Source organism: Arvicanthis niloticus, chromosome 4, assembly GCF_011762505.2.
Source record: "Arvicanthis niloticus isolate mArvNil1 chromosome 4, mArvNil1.pat.X, whole genome shotgun sequence".
Taxonomy (NCBI): Eukaryota; Metazoa; Chordata; class Mammalia; order Rodentia; family Muridae; genus Arvicanthis; species Arvicanthis niloticus.
This window is the reverse complement of record NC_047661.1, coordinates 107,032,177-107,059,524: the sequence shown is the minus strand read 5'-3', so window position 1 is coordinate 107,059,524 and position 27,348 is coordinate 107,032,177. Positions and strand designations below refer to the sequence as shown.

The window sequence follows — 27,348 nt, the reverse complement described above, 5'->3', positions numbered from 1 at the left end:
GCTGGCAAAACCATGCCTCTGCCGGAGCATGAGACAAATCAGAGTCAGCTGCTGCAGACAGTCGGAAACAGCCCTGTATCCCCATACCTGGGATATTTTCAGAATTACTTTAAAATTTCCTTGGTGAAAGGGAGGGTCATGAATGGAACAAAGTTTAAGAAGCCATTGTCTAAAGAATTTTAAGTTGTCATTAGAATATTTCACAGCTAAAGCATTTAGTGACCGAAAGGATGGTATATCACTGCCTTCTTGTTCGAATGGCTTGCTTACGCATGTCTCTCCTACCTTCAGCTGTGCATGTTCCATTATTTGAGAACTTTATCTCTGGGTGAAGACATTCGAAACTCTTCTGGTGACAGTATGTCGGGTAGCTTCTCCCATTAGTGGCGCACACTGGGGTGCCATCCTTTGGGCACTGGTAAGGGAGTTTGCAGATACAGGTTCCCTCGATACATTTCTGCCATGGCAGGCAGAAGACTTTGTTACAGGAGTGATGTGTGTAGTTTCGCAGTAAGCATTTCTGTTCTACCAGATCCTCCTGAGGCGGACCTGATGCTGGCGTGCTCTGTGAAGAGGGAATAACAAATGAAAGTTTTCTGTGCTCTCAGAATGGGAGGAAATGAAGGAAAAGAACAAGACGCGCCTAGCCAGCAGCACAGGTGAGGGTATGGCCTGTGGTTTTGTCAATCAGACAACCTGACTCCCAGCCCCAGTTTTGGGCAGGTCATGCTTATAGAATGTGAGTGTTCTCATCTGCACAGTGAGGGTGATCAGCTCTTACTCATTGCAATTTTATTCTAAGGATTAGAAGCACTATCACTAATGTTTGCCAGATTTCAGGAACACAGTTAATTGAGCTATTATAAGGAGACTGGGATAAAAGTGTGCCTTAGAAGAGATCAATGAATCCTGGTGCCACGGTAGGTATGAAGTAACAAACTAGATGCAGAATACAGTCTAATGGGATGAATTTGATGCTTGTCATTTATTAATTCTGTTATTAAATGCAAAAGTGTTCAATGAACTACTAGTACATGTAAACGATGCTAATATGAGTGTGACAGTCTCCATAAGTGTTTGATGATAACGAGATGGGGACATACAGTATATAACAGATTAGTGTTACACAAGGCAGAGGGTGTGTGAAGTAAATGAGCTGCAAAGACAACACAATACTTTAGGAGAATCAGGGTGGAGCATGTCTTCCTAGGTCTCTTAGAAGTAGCAGCACATGAGGAAGGCTGTGGGTAGTGTGGCTGGGACGCAGGTGGTTCCTCTAGGCCAGAAGTTAGCATGGCAGCTTCAGCTACAGTGGCTCATTAAAGGCCATCTCCATGGTTCCTCATGGCACGGCCCCAAGGACACAAGAAGTCCATGAGTTTTACAGGCTTTATTTTCATGGCAGACAGTAGCTAGATCTGGATGCACCCCCCCCCCCCCGCCCCCCTTGTGAAACTCAGGGCAGACCTGAGTTAAACAGGGAGGGAGGAGGAAGGGGCTGGGGAAGAATGCTTAATTGGCTCCACCCTCTGGCCTTCAGACATCTCATTAATATGTAAATCTCTCTAGGGCCTGAGGCCTGTTCCTGACTGCTGGCCTTAGACCTCTCTGTGGGAGGGGCTGTGGAGGGCTGAAGCTAAATGAGAAGAACTAGGGCCCCCGGAGCAGAGCTGAACTCCTGCCGTCCAATAAGGGTCTGGGGTTCTAGGCTTATGCTTGACCAAGCACCTAGTTGCTTCTCACAGCCCACTGCCCCACAGAAGGCCAAGACGAACAGGCTGGCACTAGAAGAAGGAACACTGCACAATACATACTCAGTTTAGCAAGCAGTCCTAACCCTGGAGTGAACATCACTGAGTGCTACAGATAAGCAGTCACCAGCTATGAACCTGGGGAAACAGAGGCAGTGAGAGTAGAGCATGATGGTGACTTTGAAAAGTATTGGGCATGCTGAGACAGAATCCAGTACTTATATCTGTAGCGCACAGCCTCGCCGATAAGGAGAACGCCACACTCAGGATTCTTCTGACAGCATTTATTGAACAGCTCTCATGATGGTGAGGTGGAGGGAAGGACGCCGAGCTCAGAAAGTCCGCTGCTTAAATAGAGCTTTGGGAGACGTGCAGATCCCTCATTGGCTCAAATCTTTCATCCAATTGTCATACTTGGTTTTCGCGCCATGCGCAGGCGCATTCTCAAGTAAAGCTTCCGTGAAGAACCAGGAAGCAGAAGCCTGCGCCATCTTTTAATGGCAAATGCGGCTCCTCACATATATCCATGTGAGATCAGGGTGGGTTTCGTGGGGAGTAATGGATGATGCTTCCCCTCCTTTAGCACTACCAAAGACAATTTGATATATGTGTATCAAATTCCATTAATGGCTGGGTGGTGGTGGCACATACCTTTGATTCCAGCACTTGGGAGGCTCAGGCTGGCAGATCTCTGTGAGTTCAAGGCCAGCCTGGTCTACAGAGTAAGTTCTAGGACAGTCAGGGTTACACAGAGAAACCCTGTCTTGAAAAACAACATCAACAAAAATTCCTTTGATGACCAATCTTTCCCCATGAATTTATTCTCCATGTTTTTGTGTGATGTATTTTTTAAGGATATGCCATTAAAATAAAAATGAATTGATGAATGATATCACAAAAGATTAATTTTAATTATTAAAGTGTTTGTGTGTTTAAATTTTTAAATTCAAAATGTATTTATTTGTATAGCTGTGTGATTATAAAGAAGTAAATTCATGTACCTTAGGATACATTTGTGTTGTCTAACATTATTCCTGGAAAGACAAGATGTAAATAAACATCTACTCACCCCAAACAGAGAACCAAGAACACACCAAAGTGAGCCTACCACCAAAGTCCAATTTGGTGAGCCAATGGGTTTTACTGGGGGGTTACTTACAGAAACAGAAATGACCCAAAGAGAGCTATATCACCAGAAGCCCATCCAGCACGTGTGATGGGCCATGGAAGCTGGAACATACTGCATAGCCAAAGAACAAAGTAAGTGCTTGTTAAAGTCTTTCTACTGCTGGCTAGCTGTATGATCTTTGGCAAGTAGCTTTTCCCTTCTCATCCTGCTTTGATTAAATAAATGTTCTCAGTTACCAAGGAGGGAAGATAGAATATTGCTAATTATTAAATAGGTAGATAGGTGGGCAGGGAGGTTCTGGGTCAGATCAAACTAGCCTTTTCCAATTGATTTGCTATGGTTTATTCCCTGGCTGCCAAGAAACTCTTTCTGAGGATTTTTACCTCTCTGGAAAGTGACTGGATAATCCTTGTAGATGAGCTATGAAGGCTTTCTTTTCTATAAATTCATAGGTTCCTACCTCCAGTCTCACCCTGCTGTTATTTAAAATGACCCAACAGACTAAATGCATTATGCCAGGTCCAAGAAGGACAAATGCTCTGGATGGATATAGATAGATAGATAGATAGATAGATAGATAGATAATGATAGAGATTAGGTATCGGTATAGGTATAGATATAGATATATTCATTCTTCAGACTCCTGGGAAGGGGGTCAAATGTTTGCTCCCTCTGGAGAGGTTTTGGCTTTGTTAGCTATGTGTGCTTATGTGCTATATTTACTGAATAAATCTTGTGAACTGCAAACTTCTGGGACTCTAATCTTTAACTTGATGGAGAAACAGACCACAGAAAAGCTAACAAGCAAGAAATTGAAAGCTTACAGGAGAAGGCATAAATAAACATTCCACGTCTTGTGCAAATAGTGACATGATGACAATTGTGACATGAAGCACATAGCTCTGATTTTCATTTCATTCCTTAGCTGTGCCTCTCCCTGGGGGCAAGGTGTAGATTGGTACCCTTGGACTCTGGGATTGGCCATGTGACTTTGGTTAGCCAATGGGAAGTTGACCACCAAATATAAGAGAGAGGCCCTTCCCAGCTGATCCATCACAGATCAGCTTGTCCCTGTTCAGTCTACAGATTTGTATACTAAATAATGTTATATATCAATGGGATGTTGAGGCAAGTTAATTACTATGGCATTATCCAACTGCCACAATGATTTCCCTGGAAAACGCTAAGGATAAAAAAAGAAAGGTGTACTGGCTGGTTTTGTGTGTCAACTTGACACAAGCTGGAGTTATCACAGAGAAAGGAGCCTCCCTTGAAGAAATGCCTCCATGAGATCCAGCTGTAAGGCATTTTCTCAATTAGTGATGAGGCATGGGAGGGCCCATTGTGGGTGGTGCCATCCCTGAGCTGGTAGTCCTGGGTTCTATAAGAAAGCAAACTGAGCAAGCCAGGGGACGCAAGCCAGTAAGTAACATCCCTCCATGGCCTCTGCATCAGCTCCTGCTTCCTGACCTGCTTGAGTTCCAGTCCTGACTTCCTTTGGTGATGAACAGCAATGTGGAAGTGTAAGCTGAATAAACCCTTTCCTCCCCAACTTGTTTCTTCATCATGATGTTTGTGCAGGAATAGAAACCTTGAGTAAAACAAAAGGTTAAAGGAAAAAGAAGGGCAGAGGGTGGTATATAAAGTGTTGTCTCTTTTTCTGGATGAGTGATTTGGAGAGTAAACATCTATATCACAATTCTTCCCAATGGAAGAGTGTTTGGTCTACTATAACATAATTCCTTTCACTGTGGTCTTCAATTATGCATTTCCTCACTGGTTTGATTGATCCAGTCAGCTTGCCACATCCTTAGGTGAGAACCCTGTTTCTGATAGAAAGTGATGGTCAGATAACCCCCAACTTCTTACCCAGCAAATGTTCTGCTTAGACTGAAAAGTAGGGTGCTTATTAGTCCCTAATAATGAATTGTTTCAAGCTACATAGAAAATTCAATAGTCTTTATCAGTTTTGATTGGGAATTTTTCTTATTAGTTTTTAAAAAATAAATATCCCTCCCTTCCCAGACTCAGAATACAGTTGCAGCTGGTTGGAAGATGGCTGCACAGTGTAAGCAAGAAGGGAGGGATCCTGCATGTGTCTCAAAAAATAGAAAATACTGTTTTGAAATCAACTTTATTATTTTGCTTTGGGGATAAACAAGAAGATCATCGGCCTAGTTAGTCTTTGTGGCTCTCCAGAAGTCAGGGTCAGTAGTACATAAGTGAGGACAAAGTTTGCTCCCCAGTCCTCCCTCCCTGACAACTGTAATTTGCATCTAATGGCCCAAGAGCTGGACTCACAAAGAAGTGATTTAACCTGTTCCTCGGGTCTCACTACTATAAATAATACTGCAGTGAATTTCCTTATTAATGCACATTTCCTACAAATGCTCCTTCCATCTGGCAGACATGTGCCTGGATGTGCAATCACAACTCTAAAGAATAAACAACATGAATACTGGAAGGTATTGCTCCATTTTTCTCAACAGAGGTTTTCTCTCCTTTGTGCTTGTGGTTCAAAGTGCAAATTCTCAGCCTTTTATCCCTGCTGTTGTGCCCACTATCTTAAGTCCTGTTGCCATGCCTCTACTCTACCATCCTGGACTTCTTTCCTTTGGGAACTGTAGGTAAGCCCCAATAAACCCCTTCTTTTATAAATTGCCTTTGTGTATTTAGAATACTCTGGCCCAGTGCATTGTGGGAGGTGCCATCCCTTGGGCAGGTGCACTGGGCTCTTCCCCTCAATCATCAATCAAGATAATGCCCCACAGACCAATTTATTGGAATCAATTCTACAACTGAGTGTTCCTCTTCCCAGGTATGTCAAGTTGACAGCCAAGGCTAACCACAATTGGCTAGAGTATTCCAAATACACAAAATAAATAATAGCAAGAGGTCGGTGGCACTCTGAGGATACATATTCTCAACTGCAAAACAGCCTGTAACACTTTCAGAAGCAAGGCCCAGGTTTGGGAAAGGAAGGAGCATCAAAAGATGAAGTTAGCAGGTGAATGGATTCAAACACCATTTTTTGACCCACTACAAGGAATAACCAGATCTAAGATAGGAAACCCTGTTCCAGTCTCCAGATTGGGTGCATGCGGCACCTACTTGTGGAAGCAATCCAATGCACCTTCTGCAAGCAAACTATTAAAGAAAAGGAAAAAGGGATGCCCCTACCTACATAGAACTTTTAAATATTTTATTTTATTTTTTAACTTGTGTGTGTACGTATAGTTGTGTGTATGTGTACATGAATACAGATGCCTATGGAGGCCAGACCTCACAGTGGAAAATGAATAGTTCACCAAATTAGGGGTTCATGTTTGTGATCAAGAATGAGTCCTGCAGCTCAGACTGACCCCACTGTTCTGTCAGAGCTTCCTTCATGGAGCCCTGGCAACTAGGATGAGGAGAGACACACTGTTGGATTTTCTCATTGGCACATGGCCAACTACTCAATTCTGAATATAAGTTTCCCAAACTTTCTGGAAAAACAAAGGTTCAGAAGAAACCTTAAAAATATTATTTTCTTACTTCTTAGACTGTCAAATGAGAAACACAAACTAAAAGGATCATTTCCTGTGTGTGCTGAATGTACTGTTCAATTGTTGGGATGAGATTTATTGGAATCTATGTCAGAGTAATCCTGAAGAATGGACATCTAATGACCACCAGAACAGACTTGTATCCTCGAAGCTGAAACAAGCCAAAGAAACCAGGCGGTGGTGGTGCACGGCTTTAATCCCAGCACTTGGGAGGCAGAGGCAGGCGGATTTCTGAGTTCAAGGCCAGCCTGGTCTACAGAGTGAGTTCCAGGACAGCCAGGACTACACAGAGAAACCCTGTCTTGAAAAAAAAAAAAAAAAAAAAAGATGAGTATCTAGTGGTATTATGTCAAACAACAATGGTAACAGGAGCCCCTTGGCATAGAAAATGAAATTTATAGTCCTAGTGAAGACTCGACTGGATAAGAACAGGAGAGCACAAAATATGCTTTTTCAGGGTTTATTCTCAGGAAACCATTGTTGGTGTTTTTGGTTGTAGTCAAATCCAGTACCCAGAACATGCTAAGCACATTCTCTAACACCAAACTACATGTCAAGCCCCATGGAACAATTTGGAAAGAGACTGATAAACACTTAAGAGGGAGAAATTGAACATGCTAGCAAGCTTCAGATTTATTAGAAACTGTCCTGGAGTCCGTGGTTATTGTCTGTGACAACAGATATCAAGTTATCTGCCTGTTCAAAAATGCAATAGAGCAAATCAGAAAGCAAAGTCAATGGCCAGGCCTGCGAGGACCTAGGCTCCTCCCCAAAAGACCCTGATTGCTGATTCTTGGGATTTCACAGATATTGTCTAAGAATGCTCCAAAAGGGTGTAGGAATATTTCTCAGTGGGAAAAGTGCTTTCTGTGCAACCAAGAGTGCCTACCTGATTTTGGAATCCTAGTCCCGATATGAAAGCCAGACATGATGACATGACAAAAGACCCTGTCTCAAAAGGAGAGCGACTGAAGAACATACATGAAGTTTGCCTTCAGTTCTCTCAGTGTGTTCATATGGGCGAGTACACATGTATGGACCACACACAGCACACATAAGAATGTTCCAACAAATGGGGGTTTGGTCAGAGTTCTCCCTACTCCCAGATGCAAAGAAGGTTGGGTCTCTTATATAACACAGAAGATGAAGTCCTCATGTGTGAACTTGCTATGATGGATGTGATAAGTCAAACATTCCAGAGTGTACAATATGATGCCCCCATAGTAAAGGATAGCATTATAGGACTGTTCAAAAGGTGGCTAAGGGATACATAGGCATGGGCCAAAAGCAACCCAGAGGCTCCCCTCATAGCAAAAGGAGGTTAGTTCAGAGGCACTAGAGCTGGAGAATATTGGCAATTTTTTGGCAGACTGACTTTATTATAATGGCCAGAGCCACTGGTGACTTTATGTACTTAGTAGTATTTGTGGATGCTGTGGTTGGGTAAAAGCTTTGTTCTTTGAGTCTGAAAGGTTTTCTGAAACTGTTAAAACCTTACTGAAGTTCAGGCTGTGTCAAAGTGGCAATGGAGGAGCCTTCATGACAAAACTAAAGACGAGATGTACTTGGTGGCTCAGGCTTTCATCAGGAATTACATACTTGGTGACCTCGATCCACTGGCCAGGTGGAAGAGAGGAGTCATAGTCTCTGTTTGGATCGAAAGGCTCATGTGTTGAAGCCTTGGTTCCCAGCTTATAGTGTGAGAGGAAACGTTTAAATGGGGCCTAGTAGAAGGAAGTGATGTCACAGGAAGTAAGTTAATATGTTTAAAGGAGGCATCAGAACTGTCATCTATTCCTGTTGTTTTGTTTTCTGGTCTTCATGATGTGAATGGGTCTCCTCTCCCATACAGTCCTGCTATGATGTAACCGTGTGGTCACAGTCCCAAAACAGCATTTCCTGACAATGAGAGACTAAGATACCTGAAACTTTGGTCCAAAATAAAACTTTTCTCCATATAAGTTGATTAACTTGGACATTGTTTTTCATAATGAAAGACAGATACTCTTAAAAACAATTCAGTTTGTCTAGAAGACACTTTGACTTTGGGCCAAGGCCTTGTCAGTTGTCTTTCTTGCAGAGGGGTCCTCCACAAATGGTCCAAATGAGCCCTTATGAAATGGGAGACTTGGAGGGAACTTGAAAGTGACAAATACTGTCAGGTATGCATAATCACTGAGAACCAGTCTCACTGCTACACAACAAGGCTGCTTCTAGCAGCTGATGTTTTCTACAGATGGTCTCCTTACAACTTCCGCCCCTAATCTGGGTCTTTATGCTATTTAGGAAAACTAAGCATCGCAATCAGCTCCATTATCCCTGGGCTAGACTTTATGAAGTGCTCCTGATGGCCAGTTCCTTGGTGGGACCGAAAGATGTCGAGCCACAGACCCATCACATATGGGTTAAGTTTATCTTGCACAAGTTAAGACTCTACAACACCCCATCTGTAGGAACATTATAAGAAAAGCAAACTGTGCTTTGGAAAACATCAGGGCTGAAATCACCCAAACTTTGATTGACTTCAAACTCTAGATACTGATTTCTCTAAATGAGGGAGTGAATTCCTGATTGATCTCAGGTCACACTGCTCAGAATAGTCTACTAAAGCTACGTACATGATGAATGAACAATGAGCTGTTGGATAATCTACTGGGTCTATTGCTTAGTCAATGGGGATGGTCTTCTAATACTAACCCAAATAGTTCCAAATGGATTCCATGTCCCAAATAGTTCCAGGCAGTTTCACCCCCTAACTCAAGTCTATACCCTGGTCTGGTAGGAAGAAGCTCAAAATCAGTCCTTGCCCTGAATCTCTAAGCAATGAGAGATGAGAAAGGGCAAATGGGGCAGGACCTTACCCTGAGGAGAATCTAGGAGACAACATCAAACCCCAAGCCACTCTAGATTTAAGCCCACGCCTACTTTTAGTTATTTGCTGTAGTTCAGCCTCTGACGCATGGGCTAGCATGGTGACTGTGGGAAGTGTTAGATTATGTATGCATAGACCAAGTATTTCCTAACCTCCAATCGTCTGCTGCAACCCTTAGCTGTGACCAGCCCAGAGCCTTTCCTCAGAGGCAAAGACTAGTTCCCCTGTCTCCAGTTGGCTGAAGTGTGAGCAAGCTCCCTCTTGCAATCTGCTGTTTCTTTGACCAGCATATTGCACAACAAATGGGTCACTCTGATGGGATAGATTTATTTACCTGAGGGACAAGTCGTCCTTAAAATACCTACTTCCCTGTCTGCCTGAAAGGGCTGCAATGGATCATTCTCACCAAATATCAAATTAAACCTGGAATCATGGATCCAGCGTTAAACTCACTTGTTCTGTAGTCTCTTCCCAACCTCTCAGCTTTGGGTGATCTCTCCTCACACTGAACACTGAATTTTTTTGCCATGTTTTTTTTTTTTTTTTTTTTTTTTTTTTTTACCATTTTGACAATTAGCTGTATAGAGATATTTTACAATCCTTTTCTTTACAATAGTATTTAAATGATACATATTTAGGAGAAAACTACTACAAATTTTGATCTTTCTTGGACTAGTGATATGTGACAGCATCCCATAGAAAGAAGGGACATGACTCCCCATCAGCCACACAATCATCAGGTGAGCAATACCGTCTTGCCAGGGTGCCCTAGATGTTGTGTTTTGATGCCCTGACATGGATACAAAATGCCCAGTACTCAGAACAATATTTAGCAAATTCCATATTATAATTCGTGCTTCATAAAATGGGCTTTTATTGAGTGATTTTTGCCCAACTTCAGGGCAATGTGCTTTGAGCATGATTAAATAGTAGTAGGCTACACTATGAAGGTCAGTCACATTACTACTTTCCCACTTACAGCATTTTCAATGTATACTGGGTTCAGCAGACAGCGACACCACAGCAAGTAAAGAAGATCCTTGTGCTCCCAGAACATTCCCCTTGTTTTGCATTTTCAAATGTAATTTACATCTTGCTTATTGTTTCCCCTCTGACATATTTAATCATCTTTCTACAATTTCTTTAAAAGGATACCGAAGGAAGAATCCGTCTTATCATTTCCCTGTCACTATATGTCACATGCAGAAGCATGACGATTTACTGATTTAATAGAACAGTACATTATAGCAATGAATCAATAAAGTTCAACTCAATGTTTATGCAATGTACAGTGTACACGCATATTTAAAAAAACTATTTCCTTAAACTCCTTTTACCAAGATATTAATAGAGAAGATCTGCTACTCTATATTTGCACTCTTAACAATTGACCTAATGAAATATTTAAGTCTAAATCGTGTCTTTTGATAATTTTCCTATATTTTTATAATCTTTAAAATGTCTCGTGAAAAAGGCTTTCCGTCAAAATCGCATCACTCACCCTGGAAGAACTCAGGTGGAAATACAAGAGTAGCAGAATAAGATGAGCGAGCCTCATGCTGGAGGAGTACGGGGCTGTGACTTTCCACCGGACACTCCTGTCCATTCCAGATACACTCTTGACATTTAATGTTTAACCCCTGACAAAATATTTAAAAAGGAAAAACGTCCTAAAGAGCTTTGTACTTTTGAACTGTTAGAGGATTTGGTTACTAGCCAGAGTTTTACGGTAACTGAAACAATTCCCAGGTAATAGCCGAGGCAGGCCACCAACAGGAAGTGTCCACACCAGGGGAGACAGATTGCTCCATCTCGGCCTAGAGAATGCCCCAATTCGAATCTGTTTTCCAAGGAACACAGAAAGTACCACGGAAGGGGTTCTCCCCGCCCCCCTTTGTGTCATTTGGTAAATAAAATTACACTCTTTGGCTTAAGATTGAGGAGAGATCTGTGGCAGCCGAAATGTTGCCTGTCCACGTTCTCCACGGGGAAGACTCCTGTCAGGCATCAGTGCCCAGGGAAAAAAAGAGAGAAACAAGGAGAGCAGAGGGAGAAATGGGACCTCTGTTTGGGTTCAACAAAGCCTTAGCCTACCTGAGAGGCTCTCTGGAGAACTGTCATTGGTCAGTTTCCTGCTTCAGAGGAAGGCTGGGTTAATCGCCACACCTTGTTCAGTCAGAGGTGCTGCCCTTTAGTAGACTAGTTCTCTGTATCTGATGTGAACGGAGGGATCTGACAAGTGCTTGTTCTGGTATTTTCTGGCACTCTTCACAGGCGGTTGGCAAGATCTTCAAGGTCTTCCATGCAGGATGTGTCTGGAATACTCACCTGTGTCTTCTGGTTCACAGCTTATACCCTTTTGAACTACTTCTGTATATATTCCAAAAGTAGTTCTTCCTGAGAGCAGCCTCCCAAGAGGGAGTTATTGGGGGAACCTCACTAACTCAGACAAGGCCGTTCATGTCAAAGCAAAGTTGATACTTAGCTACGGTCTCCTCTTCATCAATTCTCTATCCCCTTCCTTCTGAGCTTGACCTCGTGGCTTCAGTGGCTTATCTGATGATATAACCCAGTCTCTTCCAGGCATGAGCTGAAGTCCTGGCTTCCATTCCACGCATACTCCTTTGAACCCCCACTGTGATTACAGGAGCACTGGTTCCCCCTGAGTTATCAGAGCCAATTACCCTTGCCAAGACCAAGGCTCAACTTCTTTCTTCCTGGTGTCTAGACACAAAGAGACCAGTGTATACCAGGAAACAGCTTCAGTTTTCCTTTGTTAAGGGGATTTTGTTGATATTGTTATTTTGAGGCAGGGTGCCAGACTCACAATGTAGCCCGGGCTGGCTTGGTTGGCCCTTACTATGAACACCAGGATGTCCTCAAACTTTCTTTTAATTGGATATTTTATTTACATTTCAGATGTTATTCCCTTACCCCATCCCCCCCCCCCCGCCCCTGCCCAGGAACCCCCTATCCCATCCCCCCTCCTCCTGCTTCTATGAGGATGTGCCCCCACCCACTCCCCCACTCCCACCTCCCCACCCTTAAATTTCCCCGCACTCAGTGTCCAGCCTTCATGGGACCAAGGATCTCCTCTCCCACCTATGCCTGACAAGGCCATCCTCCCCTACATATATAGCTTGAGCCATGGGTTCCTCCCTATGTGCTCCCAGGCTGGTGGTTTAGACCCTGAGAGCTCTGGTTGATTGGTATTGTTGCTATCCCCATGGGGCCCAAACCCTTTCAGCTCCTTCAGTCTTCTCTCTAACTCTTCCATTGGGAACCCCTTGATCAGTTCAATGGTTAGCTGTGAGCATCCACCTCTGTATATGTCAGGGTCTGGCAGACCTCTAAGGAGACAGCTATATCAGGCTCCTGTCAGCATGCACTCCCTGACATCCACATCAGTGTCTACCTTTGGTGACTGCACATGGGATGGATACTGAGGTGGAATGATCTCCAGACAGCCTCTCCTTCAGTCTCTGTCCCACACTTTGTCTTCCTATTTGCTCCCTTGAGTATTTTGTTACTCCTTCTAAGAAGGACTGAAGCACCCACACTTGGTCTTCCTTCTTCACGAGCTTGATGTGGTCTGTGAGTAGTATCTTGGGTATTTCGAGCTTCTGAGCTAATATCCAATTATCAGTGGATGAATACCATGTGTGTTCTTTTGTGATTGGGTTACCTCACTCAGGATGATATTTTCTAGTTCTATCCATTTGCCTAAGAATTTCTCGAATTTATTGTTTTTAATAGCTGAGTGATACTCCATTGTGTAAATGTACCACATTTTTTTTTTTGTATCTATTCCTCTGTTGAAGGACATCTGGGTTCTTTCCAGCTTCTGCCTATTATAAATAAGGCTGCTATGAACACAGTGAAGCATATGTCCTTGTTATATGTTGGAGCATCTTCTGAGTATATGCCCAGGAGTGGTATAGCTGAATCCTCAGGTAATGCTATGTCCAATTTTCTGAGAAACCACCAGACTGATTTCCAGAGTGGTTGTACCAGCTTGCAATCCCACCAACAGTGGAGGAGTGTTCCTCTTTCTCCACATCCTCGCCAGCATCTACTATCACCTGAGATTTTGATCTTAGCCATTCTGACTGGTGTGAGGTGGAATCTCAGGGTTGTTTTGATTTGCATTTCCCTGATGACTAAGGATGCTGAACATTTCTTTAGGTGCTTCTCGGCCATTCAAGTTTCCTCAGTTGAGAATTCTTTGTTTAGCTCTGTACTCCATTTTTAAATAGGGCTTTTTGGTTGTCTGGAGTCTAATTTCTTGAGTTCTTTGTATATATTGGATATTAGTCCTCTATCAGATGTGGGATTGGTAAAGATCTGTTCCCAATCTGTTGGTTGCCGTTTTGCCCTATTGACAATGTCCTTTGCCTTACAGAAAGTTTGCAATTTGATGAGGTCCCATTTGTCAATTCTTGATCTTAGAGCATAAGCCATTGGTGTTCTGTTCAGGATCTTTCCCCCTGTGCCCAAGTATTCAAGGCTTGAGAGAATTTTATTGAGTATTTTTGCATCGATATTCATAACGGAGATTGGTCTGAAGTTCTGTTTCTTTGTTGGGTCTTTGTGAGGTTTAGGTATTAGCGTGATTGTGGCTTCATAGAACAAATTGAGTAGTGTTCCTTCTGTTTCTATTTTGTGGAATAGTTTGAAGAGAACTACCTATGTTGCAGTTTCTCTCCTTGTGTTAGAGTTTTTCATCTATTATACTTTGTAGGGCTGTATTTGTGGGAAGATATTGTGTAAATTTAGTTTTGTCATGGAATATCTTGGTTTCTCCATCTATAGTGATTGAGAGATTTTTTTGGGTATAGTAGTCTGGGCTGGCATTTGAGTTCTCTTAGGGTCTCTATGATATCAGTCCAAGATCATCTGGCTTTTATAGTCTCTGGTGAGAAGTCTGGTGTAATTCTTATAGGTCTGCCTTTATATGTTACTTGACCTTTTCCCCTTACTGCTTTTAGTATTTTTTTCTTTGTTTTGTGCATTTGATGTTTTGATTATTATGTGACTGGAGGAGTTTCTTTTCTGGTCTAGTCTATTTGGAGTTCTGTAGGCTTCTTGTATGTTCATAAACATCTCTTTCTTTAGGTTAGGGAAGTTTTCCTCTGTAATTTTGTTGAAGATGTTTACTGGCCCTTTAAGTTGGGAATCATCTATATTATCCTTAGGTTTGGTCTTCTTATCCATGAGGAAACCTCTACCTCTGCTTCCAAGGCCACATCTGTCTTGTGCTCATTATGGCAACACTGGGCTGGCAGATGGCCGAGTCTGGGTGGTATCAAACAAGCCTGATCTAGCTGTCTCTTTAGAGGTCTGCCAGAGTCTGACATATACAGAGGCGGATGCTCACAGCTAACCATTGATCTGATCATGGGGCCCCCAATAGAGGAATTAGAGTGAAGACTGAAGGAGCTGAAAGGGTTTGTGGCCCCATGGGAAGAGCAACATTATCAACCAACCAGAGCTTCCAGGGTCTAAACCACCAGCCTGGGAGCACATAGGGAGGGACCCATGGCTCCAGCTATATATGTAGGGGAGGATGGCCTTGTCGGGCATAGGTGGGAGAGGAGGTCCTTGATCCTATGAAGGCTGGATGCCCCAGTGTGGGGGAATTCAAGAGCAGGGAGGTGGGAGTGGGGGAGTGGGTGGGGGTACATCCTCATAGAAGCAGAAGGAAGGGACATAGGATAGGGAGTTCCTGGGTATGTGAGTGAGGAATGGGGAAAGGGGATAACATTTGAAATGTAAATAAAATATAAAAAATAAAAATAGTATCTTTTCTCTTGGACTGCTTTCTGGTGGAGTTTGCCATGTAACACCAAGAACTTGGAAACTCCATCCCATTGGGTCATGTGCACCCACAGACTTTGACCACAGATTTCTTTCATTATTGAACAACCCTTAAGTATGTTTTAGTCTAGGAAAGAAAGATGGTTAGGCAAGAACTCTAAATATTCTATATGTAAATAGTTTCTCTAAGTCTCTTTCCAGACCCAGGAATGACTACAACATTTGAGGCTCTGTCCACTTGGTGGGTGTGTGTGTTTGGGGGGGGGGGGATTTTGCTTTATTCTAAGGCAGAATCTCCCAGTCCTGGGACTCAGGTTTGTCCAGATCTCAAAATCGTCATGCCTCAGTCTCTCCAGTGTTAGGATGGCAGTGCACTCCACCACGCATGGCCTGACCACTGTCTTTCACAGCCACTAAGTAAAGATGGGAGCAATGAGATGCTCTCTGGTTTTGATTTGTACCTGCACATCCCATGAGTCCATATGCAAACAGCCTTTCTTCCTTCAGCTGCTCAGAGCGCATTCCCCATAGAGTCAGACGAGCTGGGACAGGGCCACCAGGGCAAGCATTTGGAGGCATTGGTAGTGTGTCTGAGTTACTCGCTCATGTACTTTGCTTGCGACCTCCCGCTCTGTGTTTGGCTATGGAGGTGACATTCCACTAGGGTTGTGTGAAGTATTATTTTAGTCTCCTGGTTGAATTGGTTTAGTCTGCTCCCACTCATGATGTGCAGTTATAAACACATGATGCTATGGCATCCTGGGTTTATTTATTCCACATAGTAGGGCCCCTAGAGGTGGTGGGTGTGGCTATTGGTTGGTGAGTTGTGGGCTGGTTGTTGGTTGCTGTTGGTCGTGTTTGTTAAGTATTCGTGCACAAAGAAAAACAACAAGAAGAAATTAGATATCCTGATGGTGAAATAGCCAAAGTCAGCAACAAACCATCATGTAAGAAAATACCCCAAAGGCTTGCAAGAGGTGAATTTGTTAGGAGCATTTTCTCAGTTGAGTTTCTCTCCTCTCAGATGACTTTGGCTTGTGTCATGCTGACAAAAACCTCACTAACACAAGAACTGAGGGCACACTGAATGTACTCTGTCCCACTGAATGCACACTGTCCCACTCAATGCATACAGTTCTAGTGAATGCACATAATCCCAGTGAATGCACAGTGAATGTATACTATTCCAGTGAATGTACACTGTCCCAGGGAATACACACTTCCAGGGAATGCACACTGTTCCAGGGAATACACACTTCCAGGGAATGCACACTGTTCCAGGGAATGCACACTGTCCCAGGGAATGCACACTGTTCCAGGGAATGCACACTGTCTCAGGGAATGCACACTGTCCCAGGGAATGCACACTGTCCCAGGGAATGCACACTGTCCCAGGGAATGCACACTGTTCCAGGGAATGCACACTGTTCCAGGGAATGCAAACTGTTTCTGATTCAATTTTCAGCTAAAGAAAATTCTAGTTTAGCTTTTATTACTATGCTTTAAATTATTGCTAAACTAGAATCAAGGTTTTCATCTGTTAAAAATTTTACTGAACAAGTCTTAAGTCTTAGGTAATAAATAGAATTTCCTTTTTTAAATTGATTTATTTGCTGGGTGATGGTGGGTCGTGCCTGTAATCTCAGCATTCAGGAGGTCGAGGCAGGCCCATTTCTGAGTTTGAGGCCAGATTGGTATAAAAATTGAGTTCCAGGACAGCCTAAGCTACACAGAGAAATCCCGTCTCAAAAAAATATTTATTTTTATTTGTTTATTCATGTGTGAGTCTCTGCCATGTGTTTTTAGGTGCCCAGGGAGTCCAGAAAAGGGCACTGGATCCCCTGGAGCTAGAGTTGTTGGTGACCGTGAACCTCCTGAAGTAGGTACTAATAACTCAACTTGCAAGAGCAGCAAGCACTCTTAACCACCGAGTCATCTCTCCAGCCCATGAGTAGACTGCTAAGTTTAGGAAAAATAGAAGAAAGCAAATTGAAAAGAGATTTATACAGCTAAGTTACATTAAATGTTTTGCCACAAAAACAATAAAAATGAACAAAATACAGGACCAAAGATAAATTATTAAAAAGAAAATGGAAGAAAGGAACTCATTCCAGTACTCAGACTTACAGACAGTAACCCAGGGCATGATAGAATATGAAAAACTAAGAAAGTTTCACTTTCAAAGTTTGACAAGCTTGGGTTAAAGGCATCCTGGGCAATGCTCAGCTTTTGTTTCCATGCTGGAGATTTTAACCTTTAACTTCTTGCTTGTATAGCAAGCATTCTTATCCACCAAGCTATCTCCCTAGCCCCATAGGTTCACAGTGAAAACATCACTCTCTATTCAAGAGAGCACTGTATTGCACAGCCATGTGAATAAACTTAATAGCACTGAATAACTTAAGAATACTGACTATTTATATTATATATATTTTGCCATGGTTAAAAAAGATTTGGCAACTATTGTGTGATATATAGTTTATTGTGCTAGTGTTCATGCATATATATGTGTGCATGTTAATTTTATGCAGGGGCCATGGAAGTGGTAAAATTATTTAGAGCATTCCTCCATGGTCAGAATATGGGGTTGTTCTAGTGGATGGAAAATGGAGCTATTTCAGGAAAGAGGAAGATTCTGACAAAGACAGATAAAGCAAGGCAGCAGTTCTAGCCTGATGGGGCAGAGGGATGGTAAGTGCACACACTGATAACTAATCTTGTAGAAGGCTTTAGCAGTAGACGTTAGACATACTGCTAAGGTAAAGTGCAGGGCTGGGGGGGAGGGGCTGAGTATGAGATTGTACAAGACAGCAATTTTATTAAGTTCCCTATATCACCAAATGCACTATATCACAGATGGAAGCAGTTAAGTCAACAAGCATTTATTTAGTCTGGGGCCCAGAATGGGAGATGTTGCCTGTTGTGATGTTTGAGCATCTGAATTCTTAGATTACATTGAGTGATTTGGAGTGGCAATGAAAAAAGGTAGCAGTGACAAAGGGCCAGACTCAGCTGATGACAATACAAAGGTACCTCACAGGAATCAACAGAAATCCTTCAGGTTTGATTAGAGGTTGCCACAAGCCTAAAATAGAGGTAAGGATAGTGCTGATATAGTGTGTGCATACGTACGTGTGTATGCGTACATATAATTATATATGCAATAATTATTACATATATTATAATTCAATATTTATAATTGTGTTATATAACTATATTATATATTATAGACTAAATATAACAGGATATATATAAAATCATGTGAATTTAAAGTACACTTGCCCATTTTTTTTTTATATCTGGGACTGGAATGTACTTCTTCAAGAAGTTTGTAGTTTAGGGTAAATGGCATACTGGAATTCTTAATGTTTCTATATCTTTTACAAAGATCTTTCAAATGTTTATTCACAATAACCCTCTGTTATGGGGATCAGTGTCTACTTTCAAATAAAAGGTGGTATTGTCAAATGCCAAGAGATGTTTCAGACAATACAGATACAAAAGAGGCCAACCAAATTTAAGAACTAGAGGTCACTTCTTTCGTTATGAGTGAAGTTTCAGTGATGTATGGAAACCGATGTCAGAGATGAGTGTTAAGGAGATGGGAGATAAGGTCTAATCTATAAATTGGTGCATAGCCTCTCGGTGTTCAAAACGTACTTGATGAATGAATACATTGAGACAATATTAAAAGATGGTTGCCATTCTGTCAGCTCACATACAAACACACACCCTTTCCTATGTAATAATACTATTTAATAATAACAGGACACACACAGACATTCCGTTGGCGGTGACAGGTTCGGATGTGCAGGCGGAGCACGGCTCGAGTGGCCACACTCCGTGAAACAGAATCAGGTAGGGACTTTTTCGCAACCGAAGAAGTGACAGAGCCTGGCGAGTGGCACCAATTGCAGCCAGCACGCCTCACCGACGATTAGCCTCACTAGCTATCAGAACCGAAGAACCTAAACAACCCCTGTCTCCAAGGGCAACGCTCCGTCACACTTCCGGAAACGTCGCGTTCGGTGGGCGCTGCATTTTTGCGTCACTTCCGCCACATCCAGCGAGACGGACCTTGCGAGAATGAGGTCGGCGTCGCGCTGAACGCTGTTGTTTCTCTTCCGGTGCAGTATGGTCTATTCAGGAAGGCATTAGGACCGCTGCGTCCAGTAGTGACAGGTTCTTCCTGTAGACCAGCCCTTCCAGTTTCAAGTCTGTTAAGATTGTACCGGTACGGTGGCCGAGGTGGTTTGAGCGCGCCGGAAGTATTCCTCTGCGCGCGCGCCCAGCTGGGCTAGAGACGCACGTGGCTCGGTGAGTGCGGCGCGGGGCTAGGGTGTGGGAAGCAGCGGGGCGGGATGCGGTGGCGAGGCCCGGGCCGCGGGGCTGGGAAAGGACACCCCTTTCTCCGCGCTCGCCACTGGCTGTGTGGGCGGCATATACTGCTGTCCTTTTCTTGGTGTCCTGAGCGAGGCGGAGGGGAATAGATAAATGATCAGCCCAGAGTGACCGGCAGGAGCGGGCCGTCTTACTTCACCAGGCCGCAGAGAGCATGTCTTTCCGAGGCGGAGGTCGCGGAGGCTTTAATCGCGGTGGTGGAGGTGGAGGCTTCAACCGTGGCGGCGGCAGCAACAACAACAACTTCCGAGGGGGCGGCGGCGGCGGCAATTTCAGGGGCGGCGGCCGAGGAGGATTTGGACGAGGGGGCGGTCGTGGAGGCTTTAATAAGTTCCAAGATCAAGGGCCTCCAGAACGTGTCGTCTGTAAGTCGTCTTCAAAGCTTAAACTCCTTTGCATTGGGAATAGAGTCCGGTTTATGTTATTAACACGTTTGGTGATAAGTTTCCGAAAGGCAAGTCGGTTGGGTGCCCTGACAGAGTCATGTCATACATAGCATATAAGGTACCGGTCATGAGAACCGAAATGCATTGTGGGGGTGAACTTTAATTGGGACTGAAAAGATGAGACTTAGACAATATTGAGTACCATTCTAAAGGACAGAAAACTATTCAGGATTAAGTGTGGCTCCCTAGTGATATAGTTGAAATACAAAGCTAAGTTTTTAGCTTCCATATCTCATGCTTTTAGTTGCCAAAAAGCAGGGGAAATGACAAGAAGTCTGCTTGGGAGAAGGCAAGAGAAATGGCCAACTAAAGTAATTTTGAAATTACCAGAGAGGTTGGGTGGAAGTCATGGAAATGAGAGGGAAGTAGTGGATCTGTATGCAGGATGAATTTGTTGAGCAAAATGGCTAAAGTCAAGGGCATGTTGTAGTAAGCTAGATATGAGGTACTGGAAGCTGTGTTTATTAGTAAGGTGATGTGAACAAAACGTAGAAAGGTAGGAGATACATCCAATCTTTATAATATTGCAGCATGGCATTGTCATCTACAAAACTCTCACTCTATAACTGTGCAGCCCAGTTAGCTCACACCACACACACACACTCCCTTGCACCCTGCCAAGCCACGTTTTAAATAAGTGTGTGTACCATTTTGTCTTGGGCCCCATTCACAGTTGCCCTGTGTTCCAGGCTGCCTGAAGGCTACATTGAATACATGGATGGAGAAGAGATTTAAAAGAAACATGATAAGTAGAACTTAGCTAATAATGAGAAGAAAAGGTTCTAGTTGTTAAGGATAGGGAGTTAGTTATTTTAGGCAAATGGTGTTAACGCTAGGTTACAAAAACCATGGTACTTTGTGTTTGCACACTTCCTGGGAAAGGACAATCATTGCAGAAGAAGTGGTAGTTGTGATGAGTTCTGAGGAAGGAGGGATCGATCAGCAAAGCCGAGTGGTTCACAGTTCGAGGCTGGGGAAAAGAAGGAAGAAATCAGTGGAACACAGCATTTAGTGCAGTCGTAACAGTCATGACAGGGTAACTGGTATTCAGCGAGTGAGTACTGGTGTAAGCACTGGGTTTGTTGTTCTGGTGCTTAAGTATCAGGTGTGGCTGCAGTTAGATGGGACTAGCCTCATTTTACAGTGTACAGAAAGAAGGGAGTCTCTTAGGTCCCATGGTGGTGACATGCTAATTTAGACTGCTGACTGTGTTGGCAGTGGAGCTCTGCCGTATGGGGATCAGATATGGGGAAAGACAAGTGGCCAAGAACACGTCTAGCACTTGGTCAGTGTTGAAAGTGGTTCCCTGTCTGTTTTCTCGTGCTGTTTCAGTGTTAGGGGAGTTCATGCATCCATGTGAAGATGACATCGTTTGTAAATGTACCACAGAAGAAAACAAGGTTCCTTACTTCAATGCTCCTGTTTATTTAGAAAACAAAGAACAAATCGGGAAAATAGACGAGATATTTGGACAACTTAGAGATTTTGTATCCTTTCTGATTGGATGAACCAGTTATCTTGTCAAGGCATTATTGTCTTCTTTCCTCCCCAGCCAGTTAAATATCAAAGTAAACTCACTGTTTCATTTAGTAAGATAGCAAAAATGGGTCATACGGAGAATCTATAGGGGAGTGCATCCATCCATATTAGAAGTGATGCACCAAAAAGATGACTGTCCTTTGAGTTTTGGGAGTGGTGGCCATTTGGATAAATGCCACCGGATTGTATGGGCTTTTCTGTCCCTTTACACATAATGATTCCTTGGTCGGATTGGGGGTTGGGAGTATTAATTGTGGGTTTTGTTTTTGTTTTTCAATTATTTTAAAGAAAATGCCATTTCTACTTGGAAATTTCTTTCTTATAGCTAGGCATTCTTTTTTTAAATGTGCAAACTCAAAAGTTTATTGTCTTTTTGCATCTTTATTTCTTACGTGTTCCTTAACGTAATTAATAGTATTTTTCAGTTAAACTGTCAGAAAACATGAAGGCTTCTTCTTTTAAAAAGTTACAGAAGGTGAGTCAAACAAATTAAAATTTTGGATTCAGAGAGGGATGTCGTGTGCCTTAGGAATAGTCTTACTTGAGGCACTCAGAGCTTCTCCAGTGCATGAAGTGCTGATGGTTGTGCTTCACAGCAGTAACCTAAACACCAAGTTCATGTTCCCGAGTGCTTCTGCTGTAGCCCTCGATGGCTTTATCTCACTTGTTGATTCCATTGCCTTCTGACTTGATGTGACCTTCCTGCCTCTACTTCCTAAGTCCTGCAATTACAGTGTGTGCTGTCACATCCAGTGTAAGCTTACCAGACTTGAGAAGTGATGACTAGCCAGGCTTAGTGTTGCAAGCCAGTAGTCCCAGCACTTGGAGGCAGAGCGGCAGCAGGATAGCAACTTTGAGTCTGGCTTAGGCTACATGGTGAATTCCAGGTTATCTTGAGATACTTGGCATATGTAGGTAGATACTAAAGGTTTTCACAGATCCTTCCTTAACATGGTATGCACTGTTTAAGTATGAAATAAAAGGTTCCCATGAAACTGCAGTGGGACCAGATTTAGTCTTAGCCTTCCTTGAGGTGGTGCTTTTGAAACTGAAAGCTAAGAGTTAACCAGGGAAGATTCTTACAGCCGGTGTTCATCTCACAAATACCTGGAGACAGCTCTTAAGATGATATCCTTTAAGGTCCCCGTCTTATAAATTTGACCCAGTTGCCCTTAAGTTGCACTCACAATGCAGTTTCAGGAAAGAAAGCTGGAGAATTTTGATGTCCTTAAGCAAGTACTGGGCTACCCGCAGAGTAGGAAGTGTATTCCACATAGAGAAAACTGCAGAGTGCCTGCAGTGATGGGGTAGGGAAAGCTCTGAATTCAAAAGAGGCTGCTGAGGTGGGAAGGAGCTTTATACGCCCAGAGAAAGACTAGATTTTAGCTTTAACATTGTTTCTGAATAACAGGGTGAGCTTGCTCTTTACATTTGTGCGTTAAAAGAACACTGGAGAGACAGAAAAGCCCTCTAGGAAAAGACCAGCAGTGTGGGCTGTAAGAAGCCGTAGATGCTGTGGGGCAAGAGTGGAGTCCATGGGAATGGAGGAGAATGGTGGAGTTGTGAGCAGAATAGCAAGAGCCTCAGTAGGGCGTGGGGGTGACTCACCATGTCTAGGTGTCTGAGTTCAGCATCTGCGTGACATAGACAGCTTTGGAGACCAGAGGCTGAGGGAAGTCAATGGATTTTGTTTGGGATACAGTGAATTTAAGGTGGTCAAAAGATCAGGCATTCACAGGGTCTTATAGGTTAGAGGTCAAGCGGGAAGTTGTCGATGTACAGACACTATCCAAAGAATGGAAGCAGTGCAGCACTCGTGAGCCTGTCAGGCCCCAACTCAGACTTAAACTACTGACACAGTTAGTGTCACGGTAAAGGTGGCTGCTCACAAGCATGCCGTACAAATAGGGACACAAAAGTAGACTAGTTTCCAGAGGAGTGCTGCTTAGCTGTGGCCATTGCACATACTGTTCAGTGAATTCAGGAGCAGGGTAGTCATCTGTCGAAGAGCTGATGGAATGGTGGTCCCAGGAGCCAGATTGGAACAGGGAATTCAGTGGAGATGATAACTACTAATAACAGTGACCACTGTTTGATAGAAAAACTAATGGAATACCTTCTTAAAATAGATAATTTGCCAAACTTTTCCCAGTTGTACTATAATTCTGATAATTTTCTCTTGGCAGCTCTCTTAAAAGAAAATGTAAGTCTTTAGAGACAGTTTTCTTTAAAAATGAAATTGAATTGGCCTTATTTTTATGTTTATGTGCAATCTACAGCACTGACTTAGGTGTCTTGATCTTCACAGAACTTTGTGACAGGCATTTTTGTCTACATTTCTGTATATAAGAAAACCTAATAATTAGGTAAAAAAAAATAAGTGCTTGTCCAGAGCCATACAGTATAAACGCTAGGAGTGGGATTTGAACCTAAGTAGTTTGGCCTGTAGCATACTGACCCTGGCATACTAACGGCTACCATTCAACTTGCAGTTTTATATAGATCCGTATAAGCTGCTGCCACTGCAGAGGTTTCTGCCTCGTCCTCCTGGCGAGAAAGGACCTCCCAGAGGTGGTGGTGGTGGTGGCAGGGGAGGTCGAGGAGGAGGAAGAGGAGGCGGAGGCCGAGGTGGTGGAAGAGGTGGTAAGTTGTTATGGGAGATTTTAATGAGAGTTTGTAGCCACAGTTGATTTATGCAGTGCAGTTTAATTTTGCATGCAACCAAATTTTTCTTATCTCTGTTTCTCTCTCATCTACCAGTATGCATACAGCTTAAATAGAAGGGGAAATTAGCTTTACCTTTGAAGGGTTTCAGACCCTTGGGTTATTCATGTTTTAATGGAGATTTTTAATAAGAGTGCCCTCACCCATTGCTTAATGACAGATAGATTCTGAGAAATGCAGTGTTGGACACTTTCACTGTGCACATGACACAAACCCGCATGTAGAGCTCACCGCTCCCTGTAGGCTCTTGGTGCAGTAGAGTAGTAAGAAGGCTGGTCTGGTGAGATGGGGCAGACTGCTCTAGGGTCGCTTCTTTGGATGGGGGTGTACCGTGAAGTCACAGTGTAAGGGGATGGAAGTAAGTACACAGACTGCAAATGGTTTTTAACCATTGTGGGCCATTGTGTGCTGTACATAACTGTGTGTGCTGCACTTGTACATGACTAGGTTTCTACGTTCCAGATTGCCATGAGCATGTGAGTAGTGTCTTCCTCTACTGTGGGACGGTGGAAGTACACAGCTGTTAGTGTACAAGACTGAAGTCTTTCTTACGCATGACATTTCACTGTTTATTATATGGCTGTGTAAGACACCCCCTCTTCTAGTTTTTCAACACAGTTTCTCTGTGTATCTGGATGTCCTGGAACGCTCTCTTTGTAGACCAGGCTGGCCTCAACCTCACAGAGATCCCTCTGCCTCTACCTCACCAGCTTGGGGATTAGTGTGCGCCACCACCACCTGGCAAGAATTTAAAAAAAAAAAAACTGAATTATAGTTTTTAGCTATCAATGAGTAATTTGATTATATGCTAAGAGGTGGTCTTATAGTACTTAATATGCAAGTGTATTCCTTTAGTTTCTTCAAATTGTGTATGCAGTGGTTCTTCACACTGTGACACATGCACACACACGGAAAATAAATGTGACAAACAGAAAAGGGACGAGTCTTAGTTTACCTTACTGTCGCACTGGGGAGATTGCGAATTCTCTGTTTTTATTCTTTAAGAGGTTTTGTAAAATATAATAGATAAATTTATATTTAGTTTTTGTGATTGTAGGAGTTGTACAGTCTTTACAGTTTGTCAGAAAATGAGAGGCTATAATTAACAGCTATTTCCTTTTTAAGGTGGTTTTAGAGGTGGAAGAGGAGGAGGTGGGGGCTTCAGAGGAGGAAGAGGAGGTGGCGGATTCCGAGGTGAGTATGACCAGAGATGTCTTTAAACAACTGGGACTGTAGATTGATGCTGTCTGTTGGTTATTTCCCTCCACCAACAAGCACGGGGAACACCAGTGTTCCTGGCTTAGTGTATGCCTCTTTACTACACAGTTCTGTATTGCTTTCTCTTCATTCTTCACCAAATTACTTTGTTGTATTAATAATTTGGAAAAAATGTATAATATGAATGGCAGTTGTGTTTAGTAATGTAAGTTTACCCAGCATCATAGGAATTCCTGCTGCTTTTAAAGTTTAGATTTGGGTACTAACTAGCACTGCTGCAAACCTTATTTTTTTTATTTAATTTTATTTTTTATTAGGAAGGGGACATTAGATGTCCAGTTGGCAGACCTGACCACTTCTGTTTCCACTATGTGGCCTGCTTCTGCTGTGGCTGAAGTCGGTCTGGAGCAGTCTTGAGGTTACCATTCTATCTGTAGAGCTGAGTCGGCAGCATCGCATAGAAACAAGAGGAGCAGGATGTCAGATTTGCTCAGGAAGAGGAGAACCCCTGCTTTGAACAGAACCTGGCACTCTGTGGGTGCTCAAAGAACGACAGGACTTTTCACTTGAAGCATATTTGGGTTTTTTAAATAAAATTTTTTATTTCCTTACATTTGTTGAACTGAGCCTATTTTTTGAAGTTTGAAAGAAAGAGTAAAGCTTTCTATCTGGGTTACAGATAGGAAAGGGTAGGGTGGGGTGAAATTTGTTAAAAATATACAATGATCCTAAAAAGCACCAAATACACTCAGACAAAAGTGGCCCCCTCCGACGAAATCAGGCTGCTGGGACAGCGTTTTAAAGTTACTTAGTATAACCTCCGCCTCTTGGACAGGGGCTGAACAGCTACATTTGCTGTATTTCACTTTTGTGTTTTATAATACACAGAGGAAAGCTATTTCAGTTAATAATTATTTAAAAGTTTTTATTCTGAGTCCATTAAGATTTGAGTGGCTCTGTTATGTGAAAACAGAAAGAAACAGTTCAAGAAATTTAGGGGTAGAAATTTAAATGTGGGTTATTAAAAGTTTTCTGAAAATTTTTTTTACGTGAAAGACTGACATGTTGTCTTCATTTTATGCAAACACTTGAGTACCTGTCACATGTTCCAGTTCCTGGGTAGGCATGTCATAGATGAGATTGGCTTTGGTCTCCGTTGCTGTCAAGAAATAATAAGCATGGCCATCTTAACATGGAGCCGTGTGCCAGCTGGCATTGTTTCTCCTTCGTTGTTTACTTGTCATGAACGTCTGTTGTGTTGGGAGTGACTTGCTCTTAAGTGCTTGTTTTAGTAGCATACCTGTGCCTGAGTTCTCCCCACTTTGGTTGTTGGAATCAGTGCTGTAATATGAAGGCCAAAGCAAAGGTGTGGTGACCAGAACAGGTGAGCTCACATCTCCGTCTGCAGATGGAAATACCCCTGAAGGTAACTCAGTGACCCCCTCCAACAAGGCACACCTCCAGTCCTTTCCAGCCATTCTACTATTAGGAACCAAGGGTTCAAACAGTAGCCTGAGGGAGGGGCCCATTCAGATTGACAGCATCAGTTTGGGAAGGGCATTAGCACCAAGGACCAGTGCAACATTACTAAGACTTGTTAAAACGGCAGAGGTGAAAGGGTTGTAGAAGTCAGTATGTAGACCACCTGGAGAGTGCACACTTGTTTTAACAACTAGATTGTTTGAGACAGGAATTGATGTCCCAGACTGACCTCAGATTCTGTGTAGCCAAGGCCGGCCTCTACTGCTAGGATTACAGAGTGTGGTTTCCCTTTTTACTTTACATACACTAGTTGTTAAACATTTCTGTGTCTCACTCCCCTGTGTTACATCTGGGGTTTGGTTGAAAGATTCCAGTTCTAATTAAATTCAAATCGAGCCTTCTACCCGAACTTTGAGGTACT

At 43.0% G+C, this 27,348-nt stretch overlaps 3 protein-coding genes across 5 annotated transcripts in view; 1 reads left to right on the top strand and 2 right to left on the bottom strand.

Moving 5' to 3' along the window:
• Positions 1-10,940, bottom strand: part of Cfi (complement factor I) — a 34,138-nt gene extending 23,198 nt beyond the window's left edge. Inside the window, exons 1-2 of the mRNA XM_076933249.1 lie at positions 10,802-10,940; positions 286-565 (exon numbers count right to left, since the gene is read on the bottom strand). Of these exons, the coding sequence (XP_076789364.1) occupies positions 286-565; positions 10,802-10,906 (385 nt within the window). The 5' untranslated portion in view covers positions 10,907-10,940. The remainder of the gene's footprint in view (positions 1-285; positions 566-10,801) is intronic.
• Positions 1-27,348, bottom strand: part of Casp6 (caspase 6) — a 169,043-nt gene that overhangs the window by 61,425 nt on the left and 80,270 nt on the right. The window lies entirely within an intron of this gene.
• On the top strand, positions 19,178-26,056 carry Gar1 (GAR1 ribonucleoprotein). Of its 2 annotated transcripts, XM_076933248.1 has the most exons (7): positions 19,178-19,434; positions 19,661-19,883; positions 21,297-21,451; positions 21,919-21,978; positions 23,996-24,146; positions 25,353-25,421; positions 25,763-26,056. In XM_076933248.1, exons 2-7 carry the CDS (start codon positions 19,673-19,675, stop codon positions 25,774-25,776), a joined length of 660 nt encoding a protein of 219 aa, XP_076789363.1. In that variant the 5' UTR covers positions 19,178-19,434; positions 19,661-19,672; the 3' UTR covers positions 25,777-26,056. The 2 variants fall into 2 exon arrangements, with proteins under 2 accessions (XP_076789363.1, XP_034355295.1); XM_034499404.3 differs by lacking the exon at positions 19,178-19,434 and having other exon boundaries at positions 19,443-19,883.

Coding starts and splice junctions, on each gene's coding strand:
- Gar1 (XM_076933248.1), top strand. CDS start 19,673: ATGTCTTTCCGAGGCGGAGGTCGCGGAGGCTTTAATCGCGGTGGTGGA. Junction 19,884..21,296: donor GCCTCCAGAACGTGTCGTCT/GTAAGTCGTCTT, acceptor GTGCTGTTTCAG/TGTTAGGGGAGTTCATGCAT. Junction 21,979..23,995: donor CTTTTAAAAAGTTACAGAAG/GTGAGTCAAACA, acceptor TTCAACTTGCAG/TTTTATATAGATCCGTATAA.